Source organism: Rattus norvegicus, chromosome 2 (genome assembly GCF_036323735.1).
Source record: "Rattus norvegicus strain BN/NHsdMcwi chromosome 2, GRCr8, whole genome shotgun sequence".
NCBI classification, from domain to species: Eukaryota; Metazoa; Chordata; class Mammalia; order Rodentia; family Muridae; genus Rattus; species Rattus norvegicus.
In genome coordinates, this window is record NC_086020.1 from 31,391,588 (window position 1) to 31,412,128 (window position 20,541).

General features: G+C 42.9%; 1 protein-coding gene and 1 long non-coding RNA gene across 3 annotated transcripts; one reads left to right on the plus strand and one right to left on the minus strand.

Moving 5' to 3' along the window:
• Positions 1-2,422: 2,422 nt before the first annotated feature.
• Btf3 (basic transcription factor 3) lies at positions 2,423-9,551 on the minus strand. 2 transcript variants are annotated; one of them, XM_006231835.5, is made up of 6 exons: positions 9,182-9,551; positions 8,801-8,869; positions 6,552-6,665; positions 6,028-6,229; positions 3,711-3,767; positions 2,423-2,732 (listed from the first exon to the last, which is right to left on the minus strand). In XM_006231835.5, the coding sequence occupies exons 1-6, from the start codon at positions 9,311-9,313 to the stop codon at positions 2,686-2,688; spliced, it is 621 nt and encodes a 206-aa protein (XP_006231897.1). In that variant the 5' UTR covers positions 9,314-9,551; the 3' UTR covers positions 2,423-2,685. The 2 variants fall into 2 exon arrangements, with proteins under 2 accessions (XP_006231897.1, NP_001008310.1); NM_001008309.1 differs by having other exon boundaries at positions 9,424-9,532.
• Positions 9,552-9,660: 109 nt separating this feature from the next.
• LOC120100679 (uncharacterized) lies at positions 9,661-14,612 on the plus strand. The gene is made up of 3 exons (XR_005500534.2): positions 9,661-10,020; positions 13,704-13,909; positions 14,101-14,612. It is a non-coding gene; the product is annotated as an uncharacterized LOC120100679 (long non-coding RNA).
• The last annotated feature ends 5,929 nt before the right edge of the window (positions 14,613-20,541 follow it).

The window sequence follows — 20,541 nt, forward strand, 5'->3', positions numbered from 1 at the left end:
TTCTGGAATTTCCCTTACAGTTGAATACAATTCCATTGTATATGTATACTACATTTTCATTACCATCTGTTGATGGGCATCTAGGTTGGTTGTTTCCGTGCTATTGTGAACACTGTGGTAATGAGCCTGGCTGCACTAGTATCTTGGTGGTAGGATACTGAGTCCTAAGTATCTAAGGAATAATAAGGCTGGGTCATATGGTTGTTACATATTTTGGGAAGCACCCTGATTTCCATAAAGGTGTAGTTCTTTACACTCCCACCAAGTATAATCAAGTATAATTAAGGGCTCCTATTTCCCGCATCCCCCCCCCCCCCATTTGAGATTGCTTGATGACAGCCATTCAGGCTGGGGTAAGGTGCTTTCTCAAGTAGTTCAGTTTGCATTTCCCTGATGGCCAGGGAGAACACAGCCTTAACCAACTGCTCCATCACCAAGACCAGAAGAGTACAACAGTCTGTTTCTCTCACCTGATAGTACCTAAAATCCCTCCCAGTAGGTAGGGTGTGGCTGAGACTCAGACAAGTGAACTCATCTCTCCCAGATTCCTACATCTATTTGTTTGTAGCTCTCCTTTAGGACTTTAATTGGACGAAACAAGTGATGATGCTGTATCTGGGGGGGGGGGGGGGCGGGGGCGGGAAGGTAGGGGCAGTCCTTCCTCAGCACCATGGCCATCCCAGGGAATGATCTCTGACTGATGTAATCAGTGGTAATTGTGTGTCACCTCCCAGCCTAAGTTTGAGAAGCCAGCTGGTGACATGCCTGTCACCTATCCTATCACAAGACTGGCAAGGTTCTAATTAAATGCTGCTCCTGTGATAAAATAGAAGCAAACCAGGCATCAGATCCATCAGCCTTTGTAGCAAAACCCTTCCTTGAAAACGGATATCAGGAAGGGAAACGTTTCCTTATCAACCCATAGCTAACACAGTATACTTAATCAATCTAAATTAAGAATACTTGCAGAGGGGCTAGGAGATGGCTCAGTGGTTAAGAGCACTGACTATTCTTCAGGAGGTCCTGTCCAATCCCATCAACCACATGGTGGCTCACAAGCATCTGTAATGGGATTCGATGCGGTCTTCTGGTGTCTGAAGACGCCAACAGTGTACTCACATACATAAATCTTAAAGAAAATACTTGAAGATGGTTAAGGACAAAACAGATTTAACCTCTGTACTAGGACAGACCCAGCTGGAAAAACCTTATAGATTTAGACCAGTCTGTCAGCAGCCACCTCTACAAACTCTACTTTAAAAGCATAGCAATGGTACCAGACTTCCTATGCCAGAATCAGGGAGTGCCCCACCATCAGGCAAGCTGTGATGCAATGTGTTTACAATCAACCTGACCCACGAGTGTCTGGAAGCCACCTGGGTTTTTTAAGCTGTTGAGACCTCTGGATCCTTGTTACACCTAGAGGGATCACAAGATGTGACTGCACCTTCCTTCTAAATTTTTGGCACAATTAACTCTGCACAGAAACTCTGGAATATAGCTGTAGAGCACCTTAAAAGAGTAGCTGCAACTATGGTATATATTTAAAAACATCTCTTAATAGTACTTGGAAATTAGTAATTCAGAGTATCAGGTTATACATGAAAAATGGAGGAACTTGTTCATACCCTATAAAACTTAGAATGAGGGCTGGAGAGATGGCTCAGTGGTTAAGAGCACCCGACTGCTCTTCCAGAGGTCATGAGTTCAATTCCCAGCAACCACATGGTGGCTCACAACCATCTGTAAAGAGATCCGATGCCCTCTTCTGGTGTGTCTGAAGACAGCTACAGTGTACTTATATATAATAAATAAATAAATCTTTAAAAAAAAAAACTTAGAATGAAATGCTGAAACTGAGACAAAGGACACTTAAGAGCACTTACTGCTCTTCCAGAGAACCCAGGTTCTATTCCAAGCACAAACATACACATGGGTTGACAATCATCTTTAATTCCAGGGACCTAATAGCCTCTTACTGACCTCTGCAGGTGCTAGGCATATAAATGATGTACACACATATAAAATAATCTTTAAAAGAGACAGATATTTCTATATGCTTATAATAAACACCAGAGAAAAAGCACCCTGGTTTACCCACACAATACTGTTCTCAGCATACACCACATGGAACAAACAGCCCTAATGGTTGCTAGAGAAGCAAACTCTCTAACATTAAGAATGCTCTCGGGGTTGGGGATTTAGCTCAGTGGTAGAGCGCTTGCCTAGGAAGCGCAAGGCCCTGGGTTCGGTCCCCAGCTCCAAAAAAAAAAAAAAAAAAAAAAAAAAAGAAAAAAAAATGCTCTAACCAACTTGAATGTTCATCAAACGCCAGGAGTCTGACCACATGCCATAATCAACTCTGCAGACAAGTGCTCACTGTGCACACACCAGTGACACGTAAATAAAACAATAAACCAGGTACTAGGCAAAGAATTTTATTAACCTTTTCCAAACTTTATTCCCAGGCGTCTTCAGCTTAATTTGCTGCAAAGAATGAATTAGGCTTAAGCGAAACTGAAAAGAGCTGCAGTGTCCGGGGGGCTTGGGCTTAAAAATATTAGAGATCTAGATTTTATCAGATCCATAATAAACAAAAAATTTTTAAAAAGCAGTCATGATATAAAACAGCAGCTCCTATTGTAACTTCTGCCAAGTGTCACCTTCTTCAGAAGTTGCTTCGATTCAGTTTGCCTCGTTCTTAGAAGCTTCATCAAAATTCTCCACCAGATCTAGAAAAGAATCAAAACAAGAGATCCTGAAAAAAGCCAATTCTACAAATAACCTGCAGATACCTAAGGAAATGCTGTTAAAGGTGAAGACTCGTCACCCCCATTTCTTTGGGCAGTTATGAAGCAGCTGTTCTCAGCCTTCCCAATGCAGTGATCCCTTCATACAGTTTCTCATGCTGTGATGACCACAACCAGAAAATAATTTTGTTGCTGCTTAATAACTGTAGTTTTGCAACTGTTATTAATCGTGATGTAAACATGTGATATGCTACCCCAAAGGGGTTGAGACCCACAGGCTGAGAGCCTCTGTGTAAGAGTGAACATCACGCTTGCTTAATTTTATTTCTTACTCATCCCCTCTCAATTTAAGAATTAAACAATCCATTGGCTAATTAGGGAGAACAGAACTAAAGGGATCATGACACAATCTCAACTTTTCTTGGGTTCCAGAGACATTTATCTTAAGAGGAAAATGTATGAATTTTTTGATTTTTCCACAGGACAAAAATTCAACATAATTTAGTTGGACATAGTGTCACATGTCTGCAATCCCAGCACTCAAGAGCCTGAGTCAGAAGGGTCTCAAATTTAAGGCAGGTCTGAGTTACATAATGAAACACTGTTTCAAACAAAACCAACAACATAAAAGAAAAACATTTCTCTACCTTTTTAAAACATCAAACCTCAAGATATTAAGCTTCTCCATGCTTTTTCTTAAACCACTGTGGTTCTGGGCAGCTTCAGTTCCTCAGTGAGGTTCTTGTCCTGTGTCTTCACCCTCACTGGTTCTAACTTTTTTTTTTTTTTTGGTTCTTTTTTTTCGGAGCTGGGGACCGAACCCAGGGCCTTGCGCTTCCTAGGCAAGTGCTCTACAGCTGAGCTAAATCCCCAACCCCTGGTTCTAACTTTTTAATACTACCACCATTCTGGAATGTTCTGTAAAGATTCATTTCTCTCCCTTGCTGAAGCCATTCTTACCTGGAACTTCATCATCATCATCCTCTCCAGTAGCAAGTGGTGCTTTTCCATCCACAGCTGTGAAATGAAAACAACCAACCCACTTCTTTAGAGCAATAAATATCAACCAAAAGATAAACCATAAAATACAAAGTTACGACCTACACCCACTCAAGTGGTACCTAAGATTTCACCTATAGCACCATCAAGGAGCTCTTTTGATGGGCACAAAACATCCTCTGGGTATAGTGAGAACAATGAGGAATGCTCAGGGTAAAACCACACACCAAATTATGGTCAGGCTTATTTGGGAGGCAAATGAAGAGGCCAGCTGTTTCTCTAAATATTCTGTGTACTGCATAAAGCCCAATAAATATTCACTGAATGAAATAAAGCATTAAAAACTTACGTGTGTTGGGTTGGGGATTTAGCTCAGTGGTAGAATGCTTGCCTAGCAAGCACAAGGCCCTGGGTTCAGCTCCAAAAAAAAAAAAAAAAAAAAAAAAGAAAAAAAAAAAAGAAAAAACAAAACAAAACAAAAAAAGCCCCAAAACCTTACATGTGGTGACTAACCTATCAGTCATAGCACTTGGAATAGAGACAAGAAGAGTATAGTAAATTGCAGGCCAGCCAGAGCTATATAGGGAGACCTACTTCAGTCAAGGAAAAGATCAAACAAAAAGGCCAAATTTAAAGTATCTTTCAGCTGTTAAGTCACCACTCTTTCTCTTCTTCTCTCCCTTTCCTAAGATACTGGGACTCAACCCAGGGCCTTAGATATGCAAACAAGAACAACCACTGAGCCCTACCCCCCCAGCCTATTTTTAATTAAACAAAACCACAAATTGAGCAGTCTAATTTGCCCAGGCTTTCAACACATAAAGACTCTTCAATTTGTATGTAAAGTTCCTTCTTTAGCCTCCCCAGTGACTGAGATTACAGCCATGGGTCATCACACCTAAGACAACTTTCACCAAACAGAAAGGAGGCAAGTTCTGAGAACACACAGCTCTAACCTGCACAGACACCAGTGGAAATTTTAAAAGCCCATTTAAACTCTCAAAGTCCAAGATAGCCTAAAACATCTTGATGCCCCTCCTTAACAATAAAAGCATAAAATGAGTCAGCATCTGACAACAGCAGAGGAAAACAAGACATTATAAACCTAATTTACTTCTGCATTCCTATTCAATTTTTAAGCAGCCAGCATAAAGTTCTCATATTAACTGTAATGGTTAATCTTGGTTAATTTGACACCCACAGGGAGAAGAAACCTCAAATGAGAAATTGCCTATCAGTTCAGCCAGGTAGAGTAGGAGGGGTGGCGGGGGCGGCAGTATTTCTTTATTGCTTCTTGATGTAGGAGAACTAGCCCACTGTAGGCTAGTGCCATTCGTTCCTGGGCAAGTTCGGCCTGTATAAGAAAGGCTGTACAAGGCCAAATAGCCCTAAATCCACACTAGCAAGTAACATTAAATATTATGTACACACACACACACACACACCATGCAATAACAATTAATTGGGGGAGGCCATGAACTGAAAAGGCAATACAATAGTTGATTGTGAGCCCGGGAGCACACCAATAAGCACTGCTCTTTAACGGTTCTTGCCTGAAACTCTTGCCTTGGCTTTCCTTGATGATGGACTGTAAAGTGCAGGGAACTAAAATAAGCCTTTCTCCTCAGGCTGCTTTTGCTTATGGTGTTTCTCACAAGAGAAATCGATCCGAAACACATCTTGTTGTACATATAAGTCAACAAATACCCATCTAGCTGTAATGTGCAACACCAAATCACTGGCTACTACATCAACAATGGGCTGCGTTTAAAATAATAGAGAGTCCAAAAGTCACCAAACACAAAAACTGTAAAATAAGGAGATGGAATGCTAGTTTTACTCTTTTTCTGAGACTGTGTATCTATAGCCCAGGCTGGTCTTGAACCCAGTAATTTTTTTTAGTTTAGCTTCTAAAGTGTTAATTGGAGAGTATTGATAACCATGAGTCACCATGCCCAGCTTAATCAGTTCTACATTTTGAGTACCAGCAAAACCCCAAATTAACATTTTTCATTCCTAACTGATGAAAAGTTTTAGTCTGACTTAAACCATGTAAGCTGGTAGAAAACAAACATCCACTAAATCAAGTATAATAGGCGAGGATAAACTAGACAACATTATAAACAAGAACACATAAGTAATTAAAAGTTTACTATTCTTTTAGATATATAAATTGGCCTTCTATACCTAAAGACATTCTTAGCAATTCTGAACCCTGAGATCACAGAAAGAAGTTGCTAAGCAACCAGCCAAGTACAATGACTCTGAGGACACTCACATTGTTTGGGCAGAGCTTCAGCCAGTCTCCTCAAACTGGTCAGACTGTCTGCACCAAGCTGGTTGAGGATGCTGGGAAGCATTTCTGTCAGCTGCTTTGTCTCGGCGTGGCCTGTAATGGTGAAGGTGTTTGCTGCCAAAGACGCCTGAACTTTAGGGTTGTTAAAATGGATCACTGTTCCTTGGTTTGTAAACATGTTCACCTATAAAGAAAATAATTATTACAAGTAACAATCACCAAAGATTTCTTTAAAATCAATGTTTTTACTAAACAAAACCTGAAATCTGGATAACTGGTATAGTTCTTCCCTTTGAAGTACAGGTGACAACTTCCCCAGAATGTGTAAGGAAATAGCTTTCTGCCTTCACAACATCCTGGATCACTTGTTAGTTAATAGGGCAAGAACATCTCCCAAGACACTCAAAACATGTAATGGGGCATGAACTACAATGCTGACAGTAGAGCCAAGACAATTACTTCATCCATGACCATTAAACTTCCCATCCACGCGTTTTGACCCTTACCTCTTCAATACCAGAGATATTGTTTACCCCTAACTTCTTTAAGGAGAACTGCAGTTTTTTATCGTCTGCTGTGGCTGTTCTGTGAACCACCTTCTTCTTTCTACGAGCAGTTCCCTATGGGAGCAAGAGGGCAGACAATACAGCAGATCTTTTACAACTGTTTTCAGATCTTTGCTTCTGTACAAGACAGTTAACCAGATGAACATGGTGGCACACTGATGGATCTCTGAATTTGAAGCCAGTCTGGTCACCTACTGAGTTCTAGGTAAACCATAGCAAAACAATTGAGACCTAGTTTCAAGTAAAAACAAATACATAATAAAAATTAAAGGTAGTTATGAAACCCACAAACTAAGACAGACTAAGATGGCAATAAGGAAGGACATTTCATAGCACCAGTCAGTCAGATGTGAAAATGCCTTCCACAAGCCCTAACATAGTCTTTTTAAAAATGACCAGACAAGGCCATGTCTCAACCTAAGCTAAGCTTCATTTGTACCTTTTGTTTCCAAAGAAAAGTCAATAGCTTAATTGGTATTCACGGTGAGATAGTATACAAACCACCTATGAATCTGCATACAGATATCTATTATAGCCAAGAGTAGAAAGTTCTGAACCCAAACAGACCTCTGAACTCTAGACCTCTTCCCTGCATTGTTCACCTCCCTCCCTAGAGCAAATTTCTGCTTCTCCCCATGAAAAAGGCTCTCCTTAATCACTCAACTAAGGATTTCTATAAACATCTCCGTCTTCCCTAGCTTACTTTTAACAGTTATTGTTAGTCATATTTTAAAATCCCATCAAGCCATAGTGCAATCTGTGTCTTCTCTCAACTCTGCACTATGACATGCTAAGTTACTTTCAACTTTACACCATGAACATTTTTATAATAACAATGCCACCAGGAAAAATTTAACTATAAAATACAGGCTACCACTTATAAATTCCACACATTTCACAAATGTAGAATTTACTTAAAATATTGTCAGTTTTTCCTGACACTGAAAAGGGTCTTTAATTATTCACCTGAAAGCATGTGAATTTAACACTATTTTCCCTCTAAGGCAATACCTTACTCAACCTGTAAGTAAGGTTTCTTTAAAAGGTACAGAAAAAAAAATGTTCCCATATTATGACTAGAAACATTGTCTTAGCTTAACAAGAGACTAGATACAAAGTGTCCCTATGAGAGTAACTCTGAAGGCTTTCATTTTCCCTGGATTGACGACACTAGAAGGCAAACCTAGTAATTAGAGGAACAATCTCGAACACAAGCACATCACTCCAGAAACTAAGAAAACAAATTCATTTTCCTAGCACCTGAAGGCTCCTGCCTTAAAGTAAAAAGGACACGTAACATCTAAAGTTAATGTTGTAAATGCAAACTGAAGGCTACAATTGCCAGCAAAAGACAAACAGGATATTTACTCCTGGTGCCAAGTCTCCTAACTTAAGGTAAAGGTTGAAGTTAGGACAATTTAATAGGTAATAAACTTGTACTATGGAAGCTCCACAAGTTTCACCAAGACACAATGCTTCAACAAGCCGCCACACCTTGTTAAACACCAGGAATGTGCTAACACTATCAATACTTGAAACTAAGGAGATCTTCATCTGGAGTGGACCTAGCACTAGCACCAGCACCAAGTTCAATAAAGAGTTTAAGACAGTATCCACTAGGAGAAATCAATCTGCCAACACCTTTTCATTCTCCCACTGTAGCATAATCACAAAGGCTAAAGAAGAAAAGATATGTGCTCAGGTAGTATTTTCCAATCTAATGCTGTTCAGGAATTTAAAAAGTACACCAACTGATGGAAATATCCTCAAATAGCCTAGAAAAAGACAATTACCCTGTCGAGCATTTAGTTCAGAAAGCACTGCAGAAAGTCTTAATAACCCACCAATTTTGTGCAACTCAAGGCTAGACGTGCACAATGCTTTGGCAGAGAACATACTTTTCTCCCTATTAATAAAATTAAGTAACATTTTTGTACTGTTTACACACGCCATAGTCCTGAACTTTATGCAAGTAAAGCAACATTTTAAAGATTTTTTTTTCTCTATTGCTTACACCCCTCACCCCCAATATAAAGCCTCCACGTCTCTTGGTATCGGTCTCGTTTCCCTTGGATTTGCTAGCTTTGCGAATATCCCCTGCCAAGCAAAGGGACAAAAAACAATGTGAGAAATGCAAAGAGAATTTTTTTAAAAAGGGAAAACAAAAGAAAGAAAAAAAAGAAACTTACTTTCCCACCAATGCGCACTTGTGCCTGCAGTTTGGCGAGTTTTTCCTGGTTCATGATCGTTTCTTTCATCTACAAAGAGAGGAAATCCTCAGCAAAGAACGGTCGGCCCCACTCCAGCATTCCATGCTCGTTATTTCCCAATACACTCTCAGGAGAACGTCTCCTCAGGCTGAGGCCTGGATCCCAAATTCACCCCCACAAAGCTCCAAAAGTCGGCTCCGAGCGAGCCCGGGGAGCACAAGCACTCTCGCCCCTCCCCCTTCCAGGCCCAGACTCGGGTCACCCCCACGGCAGACCAGCATCCCCCACCCGCGGCCCTGGCCGGCCTCCGCCTAGCCAGGGCCTACCCGGCCCGGCCACTCTCCGCAGGCCTCGCGGTACCTGAGGCTCCTGTCCTCGGGTTCCGCCGAGAGGTGGAAGAAGAGAGGGCGTCGCCTCGCCCCCGGGGCAGCCGCCCCTGGCTCGCCCTCGCCCCCGAGAGTCAGCCTGAGCCGGAGCGCCTGTCCGTCGCATCGCTTTCCTCCTCTCCACAGCCCTGTCCCCTCCCTGTCTCGCTCCTGCCGGGAAATGCCCGCCCCCGCTCCCGTTCTCCTCCCACTCCGGCGTCCACAGCCTTTTTGTACCTTGTCGGAGTGGAAATGGGGCCGCGCGGGGGACTAAGGTTCACGCTCAGGGGGTCTCGGGCAGACCAGCTGAGATAAGGCGCACACACGCGGGGACGCAAGATGGCAGCTAGAGGGAGGCCGGAAGTAACGCGACGCCACTTCCTCCAGAACTCAGGAAACGGACTTGGCGTCGCTGCGCATGCGTAGCCGGGGCCCCGCGGCGAGGGTGCGGGTCCAGTGGGTGGCTGGTTCTTTCCTTTCGTCCGGCGGCCGGCTAGGAGCAGCATCGGAGAGCTGGGAGCCGCGGACACCGACCGCGATCCTGGGAAAGGCCATGGATAGATCAGACAGTGAGGCTCCCTGTAGAGCTGTGGTTATGTCAGTCTGCCTTGTGCTTGCCTCTAGGGCGTCCAGCTTTGTCCAGTAGGCAGCAGTGTCTGCTCAAGGCCGGGTGTAAATAAAAACTATCAAAATCAGCGAAGCTAAAGTTGCTTTCCAAAATTAAGTGATTTGGGTGATGTTGAAATAGCGATTCAGAATTTCTAGAAAGCGTGTTCGGAATGCATTCCAGATCTCCACCCGACTGCAATTCCGATTATTCAAGGTTGAAACAGGGTAACAAGATTTCTAACCCTTTAACCTTTTACACCACTACCATCGCCTACTTACTCTCTAATAATAGAGTTGACTCCTTGATATCGAATATTCATGGCTTTGACCATGAAGCAATCACAGTGGAGCAAACTTTACTTTGAATAATTCAGAGATGAATTTGAGCCTGTGTGCTTGGAGATAAAAACGTGGCCGTTGAGTTAAAGTTTGCCGAACTCCAGCACAAATTGTTTCATTGTGGTTGTCGGTTTTTGTTGTGCGATGTGAAAGTGCCTCACTAAGTAGTCCTGGCTAGCCTGAAACACAACTTTCCTCCAGCTCGGGACCCTCTCTCTTGTCCAATGCTTGGGATTATAGTCGTCTAGACCATTCCCAGACAAGTTTAAAGATAACCTTAAAAAACACCTATATGAAAAAAAATTTTAAAGAAAGCTTAAATGAAAATTCTGTGTGCTCAGCCTTCTTCCAATCTTAGCTATGAAATGGTTTTGAATAGTCAAAAACGGAAGTGTGTTAGAAATTTTAGAGAGAATACAATTTATCCAGAAAACTTGCAGAAATGAATACTCGAGCTAAAATCATTCTTTTTTCTCCTTGGAAACCTTTTTACACAAGACTTTATTGCAACAGGGATGAGTCATTTAAGAAAACCAGGAGAGACTACTTTGCTGTGTAGAAAATTGTAACAGTTTTTTTTCCCTTGAAACAACAAAGAACAATGTTTCTTTTATCCCAACAAGTAAGTTTGTTGCAGAAACCGGTGCCTGTTGGCTAAGCTATGAAGTACCTCAGCCTAAACATACTCCAAATAACTGAAATGAGGTCACAGAATTCAGTGCTACAGAAAATATATAAAAACACATGTTACATGATATGTCACCAAAGCTGCCCTAACTGTAAGGAAGACGATGTTTATTTTGACCCTTGCTGTTTGTGCTTGTTTTGTGAGAACCAGGACTTCAAATTTTGTTAATATTTATATACCAGCCTTTTACAAAATAATCAAAGGGCTTTGTTATTGTTTTACATTTCCTCTAGAAATTACTCTTGCAGTTTTACGTCAGGACTACCATTTCTCACATGCTCCCGCTGTCTCCAGCAAACATAAAGGATTGACTCCCACCGATTACTGCTCGATTACTACTCGTATAGAGCAGTGCAAGAACTGCTTGCTTAGCACTCTCGATGGCCTCTGTCAACAGAATTCGGGAAAAGGGAAACATGATTACTCTCCTTGGTTCATAGCATATGTCTAAACAAAAATATATGAGTTATTTTCATCTCTGACTGGAACTTGAGTTTCAGTCAAGGTTTCAACAAGAGCCAGGTATTTACTTGACATCAGGTTTAATTCTTAAGGAGAATTATGACCCATAAGAAGTTTTGAGAGGGCTGGAGAGATGACTCAGGTTAAGAGCACTGACTGCTCTTCCAGAGGTCCTGAGTTCAAATCCTAGCAACCACATGGTGGCTCCTGATCATCTGTAATGAGACCTGATGCCCTCTTCTGGTGTGTCTGAAGACAGCAACGGTGTACTTATATATAATAAATAAATCTTAAAAAAAAAAGTTTTGAGAAATGACTGAAGGTAAATCCATGATTTTACTTTGTATATGTGTGTGTGTGTGTGTGTGTGTGTGTGTGTGTGTGTATGTGTTTAAAGGGCAGAAGACAACTATTGGGAGTTGAATTCCCAATTCACTGTGGGTTCCACAGATTGAACTGGGATCATAAGCTTGACTGGCAAGTGTATTTCTCTGGAGCCATCTCACAGGCAGAACCCTATGCTTTTGTCAGAGAATCACAGTGGACACACCATCCACTAAACTTCCTTGCGGTCTCCTTGCAGTCTCTGCCCAACTTAACATCTATGCATCAGTCTCAGGGAGCCTTGCTGAGACACCTTTACCCCAGTAATTTACATCTCCTTCATCTTTGTGCCACAGAAGCATTGGTTTTTCTTGTTTTTGTTTGTTCGTTTTTTTTCTCTCCCCAAATTCTCCATTTGATGTCAGGTAGTGTATAGCGGGACCATCTTGGACCCACCAGTGATTATATAAATAAAGGCACAGGCTTTTTAATATTTTAAAGCTTAGGCCTTTTGCTAAGCAGTCTCCCAACCACTCTAAACTCAACCAGACTACACCAAGTGGGGAGCTCTAACTCTCTACTTCCTCTGGTCCATCCATTGACTCCATCTCTAGTGAATCTCTCTTCTCTGATTCCTCTCTCTCTCTCTCTCTCTCTCTCTCTCTCTCTCTCTCTCCCCCCCTCCCTTTCTCTCTCTCTCTCTCTCTCTCTCTCTCTCTCTCTCTCTCTCTCTCTCTCTCTCTCTTCCTACCCAGCTATTGGCTGTCAGATCTTTCTTACAGCCAATCAGATACAATTCTAGATTACCTTAGGCAGGTGAGGAAGAACAAAATCCTGCCTGTATTTAGCTCTCCGAGGGTATTAACAATGGAATCTACAGAGACACCCTCACACAATGTACCCCAATAGGAGTGCTTTAGCCCACAGAGAAAAGAACCCTGGGGGCAGCTGGGGCATTCCTGAGATGGTAGATACAAACCTTTGCTTGATACAGAGTCAGTGTCCTGGAAGGATGGTATGCCCTCCTTGGTTCATAGTATATGTCTAAACAAAATATATGGGTCATTTCATCTCTGACTGGAAATTGAGTTGGCTTCAGTAAGAACCAGGTATTTACTCGGCATCAGGCTTAATTCTTTTCTTTTTTTTTTCTCTTTTTTTCGGAGCTGAGGACCGAACCCAGGGCCTTGCGCTTGCTAGGCAAGCCCTCTACTGCTGAGCTAAATCCCCAACCCCATCAGGCTTAATTCTTAAGGGGAATTATTTCTCCCCATTCTCCTTCCTAGTGAGACTTAAAGACCAGAGAAGAAATATATTTTTCCATGGGTGCATCCCACAAGGCCTTATAAGGTACATCTCACTGTACAGTATTATAAAATGCATTCAAGCTTTTCTTCTCTCTCTCATCCCTCTCCCTTGTCTCGTCCTTTCATTAAACCTCTCCATGTGGAAAAAAAAATACCTTCAAGGAAAATGAGTTCAGACTTCATAGCAGCACTGCACGTACTGGCTGGTCCAGCGGCCTGACCTCTGACTCTAGACAGGGAAAGGGTGTCTACCGGATGGGCATTTGGTGTTTGTTTATGGTGGAGCAGAGGAAGATCTTCCTTGCTGCCAATGTACCTATCAGCCACTACCCATCGGTAAGCTAAGCGTGGGTGACAGCTGTGTGCAAACTGTCCACTGAAACCAAGTGTGCAAGGAAATAAGTCATTTGGCCCATTTTCACACAGCAGCACCTCTTCCAGCCCACACCTAAGTAGTCAGCAGGACTGTTGCAGAGTTTCTTCTGGAGAGGCAGAAAGAAACATCTGCAGCCAGGAAAGGAGTTGTTGGAGGAATTCAGGAGCACGCAACTGAATCTCCTGGAGCCAGGGAGCTGTCAGTTATACACATCCTTCCTAGAAACTCAGAGGCAAGAACAACAGGATCTTCTTCCTTCATGAAACCTTGACCCAGACCTTGGCTCTGTTTTATCCACCAATAGTCCTTCAGGATACCTAACCTGTCTGGAAATCAAGGGGGTGGGGTATGGGCAGCACCATGCACTATTCCCTTACCAACCTGCTGACAGAACTTGCTTTGTCTTCTACAGGGATATATTCTGTTGGATGAGAGGTCTCAGTTCCAGCAAGGGAGACATCTTACCAGGAGAAATAATAATGGTGTCACTGAGCTGAAAATTGGACTGCCACTGGGATGCTCTAGGCTTCTCGTGCCTCTGAGTCAACAGGCAAGGAAGGAAGTCAAGGCTGTTGCTGTAGGGCTCGGGCTCGGTACTGAGTACCAAGGAGAAACTGGGTAACTATTCCATGAGAAGTACCTCTATAAATGTGTCAGTTATGCCATGCTAAAATTTTATAAGAATTTTGTAATAGACTATTACTGATATGATGATAGGTATTAAGATATGAAACACTGAAAGTCAGAACAAATAATCCTTATCTCCCATGTGGTTCTGGTAAAGTACTTCACACTCCATGTCCCTCTAGATCTGAACGTACAACTGGTGGCAAGTCACCGTTTCCCACAGAGACTGACCCAGGCACGACTGCCAGCTGCTCAGAAACGGTGGCCAGACTCAGTGGTGGGACCAGATGCCAGACATCTGTCTTCTATCAACTAGGATCAAAATAAAACCCTACTCAAGAGCCAACTTAATGTAGCACGTGTAGCAGAAACAAAGATGGCCCGGTTGCCTGTTCAGCAAAGCGTCTATTACAGGATCTCCCACCTTCTCAACAGCTGGAGGGATCGAGCCCCTTCAATGCGACCTTTCGCTCTCCTGTCCTTTTCTCTTATGCTAGACTGCCTTATTTTTCAACTACCTACCTCTTTAGACTCTCCTCTTCTTGACCTTAGATTCTCTATAAGACGCTCAGCACCTGTTTACCCCTTTACCCCAAAGTAACCCTTTTTTGAAGTTTCTCCATTAGGTCTCTCCTGACTTGGGAATTTCTATGACTATATTTACATATATTAAATGTATATATTTCCACCTAAATTCTCCTTGAATAAGCTCCCTTCCATAAATGGGATCTCACTGTATTTCCAAAGCCGGCCTAGAGCCTCTGGGCTTAAATAATTTTCTTGCTTCAGTGTCCCAAGCACCTGAACCATGGCCATGCACCACTACTCCCCACAATGATCCCCCTTTAAATTTTTTTATTTTAGTTTTTATATGTATGGTGTTTGGCCTGCATATGTGTCTGTGTACCATGTGCATGCCTGGGACTTGCAGAGATCAGTAGATGGCATTAGACCCTTGGAACCGAAGTTGTGAACAGCTCTGCTCTACCACTCAGTTGCTAGGAACAGAACCTTGGTCCTTTAGAAGAGCAGCCAGTACTCTTAATCCCCACGCCCCCTCTTTGGTACTGTGTGATCCCATTTTTGTCCATTAGTCACTAAGGCTGACTGAATAAAACACAGCAGGCTGTGACTTCAGCTGCTGTGATGGTCAGGGTTACTTGTCAACATTACTTAACCTAGAATCTCCAGGGAGGCCGGCCTTCAGGTACATTAGTGAGGGATTAGCTAAGCTAGCTCCTGGCTGTTGAGGTTTGATCCGTGCTCTGTATTGTAATGCTAAATTCTGTGTGTCTGAAGGCTTTGAGCAAATCCTCGGGTTTACAAACTTTGGTTGTGTAAACCTTGTTCCCTAATTTAAAACAATTGCTTAAGTAAAATTGACTGCAGCCAATTACTGGAGGGATTAAAGGTAGGTGGGTTTTGAGTTATGTGGGAAGGAGAGAGAGACCAGGTGGAGAGACCAGGAAGAAGGAGACCGAGGGGAAATGGACCATGAGCATGTGGCCTGAAGAAACGTCAAGTATTTGGGGTACACTGCTGGGGAGGTAGCCAGGCCAGTAGTTAGAAAAGTAGTTTGGGGTGGCCCCCAGTAGTTGTCAAAGCTGAGTAAAATAATCACAGTCTGAGTCTCGTTCATTTGTAAGCTAGCTTCTCAGTTGTACTACACCTGGTAGTGTGAAAGGCTGTCTTGATTGATGTGGAAAGGACCCATTTTAACTGTGGGGAGAGCCATTCTGTAGGTAGGAATCTTGTGCTGTATAAAGCAGGAAAAGCAAGCTGAAAAATCCATTTGCTGTTGTTGGCTTACTACGACCAGCTGTTTTTGTACTCCCTTTCCCTTGAGTTCCCCATCATGATGGATGGTAAAACCATTGGTCCATTGGCTGGATGCAGTTCAATAGAAAGATGGATTAATTGATTGTGCACCAAGAAGATGGAGTGACTCGTTCTTTATATCTTTCACATTTAGTTGTCTTGGCAGAAAGGATTTGAGTGATGGAAATCAGTGAGATGACAAACATCTTAAGAGTTTCTCTTGCTGTGAGAAACACCATGACCCAAAGCAAGATGGAGTGGAAAGGGTTTCTTTCACTTACACATCCCCATCGTTGTTCATCATCAAAGGAAGTTAGGGCAGGGACCTGGAGGCAGGAGCTGAGGTGGAGGCCATGGGTGCTGCTTACTGGCTTGCTCCCCATGGCTTGCTTGCTCTGCCTGCTTTCTTATTGGATCCAGGATCACCAGCCTAGGGATAGCATCACCCGCATGGTCCTCCCACATCAATCACTAAGAAAGAAAATGCCTTACAGGCCTGCCAATGGAGATATTTTCTTTATTGAGATTCCCTATCCTCAGATGACTAAAGCTTAGGTCAAGCGGACATAAAACCAGTCAGGGGGTTGGGGATTTAGCTCAGTGGTAGAGCACTTGCCTAGCAAGTGCAAGGCCCTGGGTTCGGTCCCCAGCTCCGAAAAAAAGAAAAGAAAAGAAAAAAAAGCCAGTCAGCACAACTATAGTGCACAAAAACCTATAGTGTAATTTACCAGTAAATAAAGGATGTGGAAGGCTCTAAAGACAAAGTAATAAGGAAATGGAACTGTTAACTAGCCTGTTTTGAGTAGTACACACTGCATACAAGTATTGAATATCAATGTCCCTGTTCAGTGGTTAGGAGTACTCTTCCGGAAGACTGCCCTTCTCCAAAGCTCAACTCACAGGGTGACTCATAACTATTGGAAACTCCACCTCTGGAGATCTTTTGGTCTCCACTGGTGCTACATGCATATGATGCACAGACAGACCTTCAGGTGAAATATAAAATAAAATATTTTTTTAAAAGGAAATTATTATGTTTCTCTGTGTAATGGTCCTGTCTTGGAGACCAGGCTGACCTTGAGCTCAACAGAACTGCCTGCCTTTGCCTCCTGAGTGCTTAAAGGGAAATATAAGTCAGATTGTTGGGTTGTGGCTATTAAATAGGCAAGCTCATAAAGAACCCCGAGGAGCTTTTGTTGCTGGCGAATGCTTGAATGAAACCTGACAAATCCCATATTTATTAGCTACATAATCTAGAGGTACTAAAACTATTTATGGAGAACATATCTTGTAATAAAAATTTCTAAATCTGTTTCCCTTTCTGTTTATCTGACATAATTTGGCAGTATATGGCCTTAGAGTTAGAATCACAATAGCAGCCTCATACTGGCTTTCAGGGTGTGGCATTCAGGGCAATGACAAGTAACCTAGCAGAATGCCACAGGTTTGTGTATAAATCTTAACATCTAGAACGATGTATTGAAGGAAACAAAACGTAAATAAAATACACACCTGAAAACAAACAGTAATTTAGGGCTGGAGAGATGGCTCAGGGGTTAAGAGCACTAACTGCTCTTCCAGAGGTCCTGAGTTCAAATCCCAGCAACCACAGGGTGGCTCACAACCATCTGTAATGAAATCTGATGCCCTCTTCTGGTGTGTCTGAGGACAGCTACAGTGTCCTTATATAGCATAAATAAATCTTTAAAACCAAACCAAACCAAAACAAAACAAAACAGTAATTTACTGTTTAACCAAGAAAGAACAAGAAACCAAAAATACTGGCTCAGGATTAGTGCCTCTGTGTCAGAACAGCACCCAGCCTGGGACAGCACCATTGGGCCCAGCCTGAGAGGGCACCATGACTGGCACTAAGGTTTTGTGGTTTCCAGGAGGATTGAATCTGCTACCAGCAGACAATCATGAATATTGCTTGGTAAATAGCAAGAAAGTGAATAAGAAGACCAGAAAGGGGTGTGACTACCTCCATCCTCATTTTAAATTTGAATGGAGAGTCACCATGGCAATTCAACAACAGCAACAAAAAAAAAACAAAAACAAAAACAAACAACAACAACAAAAAAAAAAAAACAAAAAAAACCTTCCCTTCAAACAAGTAAATGTCTCCAATTTGGAACCTCTCAGAATGCTGCACTGGGGTGAAGCAATCTCTTGGGAGGAAACCTTCCAGTCACAGCCTTCTATCCACCTAGCTTTGCTACTGATAGTTCACACACTGTGTGTCTCTCCTGTGTCAATGCTATTCACAAGATGTGTACAATGCTGCATTTAAAAAGCCCAGCACGAAGGCTTAAGATTAAGAAATCAGGCTCTCATAGGGAAGAGTGCAGCATGGAGAATTGTAGATGATGGTAATGCCCATAATGTTTTCCCATCCTCGTCCCACAAATCAGTTTCTCCAGAGAAAGCAGCAGCCTGTGAAGAGCTTGTGTTCTGGCAGCACCAACAGGACCTCTTCTAGAAGCCTTCATGGCTTCTGTTATGCTGCAGCAGTCAGAGTCCATTCCATACTACAGATTCTTTACCACTTGGAGCTAACCACATCCCCTCCCCCAGCTCTCCTTACAGACTCCTGTAACTGGAGCTCCTGTGACTGAGCCCCACCACACTAGGAGTTCTGCTGGGGAAGGAAGGCACTGCGCTGGTCACTAGACTTGTCTTAGTTTCTAATTGCTGTGAAAACACCACACACGACCAAGGCAACTTATGAAAGGGTTTATTGGGACTTAACAATTCCAGAGGGTGAGTCCAAGACCATCATGGCAGACATAGTGCTGGAGCAGTATCTGAAAGCTTATATCTGATCCACAAATAGGCAGAGAGTCGGGTGGGGAAGGTACTAACTGGGAATTGTATGAGTTTCTGAAATGTCAAAACTCACCCCTAGTGACACACCTCCTCCAACATGGCTGTGATTCCCAATCCTTACCATACAATCCCACCATCTCCAGACCAAACAATTCAAATATATGCGCTTATGGGGACTATTCTCATTCAAATTTCCACAAAGCTCTACCATTTCTGCATCCCTCAGTGAGGATTCTGGAATTTTGGTTTCTGAAACACACACACACACACATACACACACACACACACACACACACACACGCACAGAGATAGATAGATAGATAGATAGATAGATAGATAGATAGATAGATAGATAGATAGATAGAGGTTATAAGAATGTGCTTTCATTTTAATTCCAGGTGTAGGGATGTGGGGTTGTGTTGTTGTAAAAATATAAAAAATAAAAAAGGCTGTCTTTTATCCCGCTAGGTCCGGCACCTCAGTGCCCAAAGATATCTGCTGGATATCTTAAGTCTCAGTCAGCAAAGTGTCTCACCTGCTCTTCTCCATCCCATATCACACTGCTGAAGGCCTCTCTCTGAGCCTGGCAGCAATCTCTCTACCTATCTAGTTCCCATGGCAGGATTCCATGCCAGAAACACACATCCCAACTCCCTGGCGGCCCAGACCAACCGCCCCACACTCCGTTACACTTAAATCTACACATGAAAGAACACACAACACAATAACCTTTGGTCCAATTGATAAGATATAATTGCCCACCTAAACATACAAAGCCCAATACACATTCATCCCTTAAGAACATTCGTAACAACCTGCAAAGGTACAGCATGGAATCTTAGCGTCACCCGCCATATTGTCCTGCCACGGCTTCTCTCCCTTTCCCTCCTGTCTCTTCCTCCTTTCCATTCCAGTCTCCTCCTCTTCCTTCAAACTTTTCTCCCGCCCATCCTTCCTTCTCGTCCAATGACAGGCCTCCTTCTATCTTGTACCTGCCTCACCTGTGACATCATCCCACAGGGCTGCTTTGGTCTGCCTGAAGCAGATGATTAGGATTTGTCTCATGCTCTAGCAGAAGCGTGGTTTTGCCAGCTGCAGATAATTTCTATGACTATGGACGTTTTGATATCTGGGACCTTTTCAAAGGGTACATAAATGTGAGTTTTCCAAGAGGCGTTAGAGGAGGGGTTGTTGGTCATTGAAGGAAGTTGTTTGAGGCTTGTTAGTAACAGTGGTCAAAGAAGAAGAAACAAAAGAAAAGAAATTAGAAAATAACTTTCTAATTCCTCTCTCTCCTCTACCCTTGTTTCTCTATTTAGTGTTAGCGGGTGAAACCAGGGGGATAAAAGGTGAGCAAAAGAAGAACCCACAAAATAGCAAAGAGTAGCAACAGCCTCTCTTCAATTCAGTGTCAAAATGAGGCACCTGCTTATGACTATAATAGTCTGGCAGTAGGTTAAAAAGAATCTCTCTCTCCTGTCTGGGTGACATCTAGTGACAAAGTCAAAGACAGCTGGGAAGATAGGCAGACTGCTTAGCTCCAGGGCCAGCAAGCAGGCTCTGAGTTGTACTGCCCAAGCCTTCCTTCATGTGTCCAGCTCCAAGACTGGGTTCCTCTTCCAGCGCACCTCCTTCCTGAGCTCCACATGTGATCCGTACTCACGGCTCTGCTTCTGTCTTGCTAGTATCGCACTGCGATTCTAACCCTTGGAAACATTTGAAAATTCCAAATCTATTGTCCATATGTTCACTTACACCCTCTAAAGAAATCTCCATGCATGCCAGAGAAGAAACATACAAAACATTTGAGGAAAAAAGAAGTGAAATAACTCAGTTCCTAGTACTGAGATACCACATGTGAGGTTTAGCGTATGGTCAAGCTTGGCTTAGAGGGCAGCGCAATTTTCTCCGTGACTCTTCACTTCAGGCAGAGAGAGGGTGGAGTCAGGCCCCCTCGGGAATACGTTCACTGAAGT

Excerpts from the sequence above, each read along its gene's own strand:
- Btf3 (XM_006231835.5), bottom strand. The coding sequence starts at position 9,313 with ATGCGACGGACAGGCGCTCCGGCTCAGGCTGACTCTCGGGGGCGAGGG. Across the intron at positions 8,870-9,181 it reads CCCGAGGACAGGAGCCTCAG|ATGAAAGAAACGATCATGAA; the intron begins GTACCGCGAGGC and ends CTCTCTTTGTAG. Across the intron at positions 3,768-6,027 it reads TGAAGCTCTGCCCAAACAAT|CTGTGGATGGAAAAGCACCA; the intron begins GTGAGTGTCCTC and ends TTCATTTCACAG.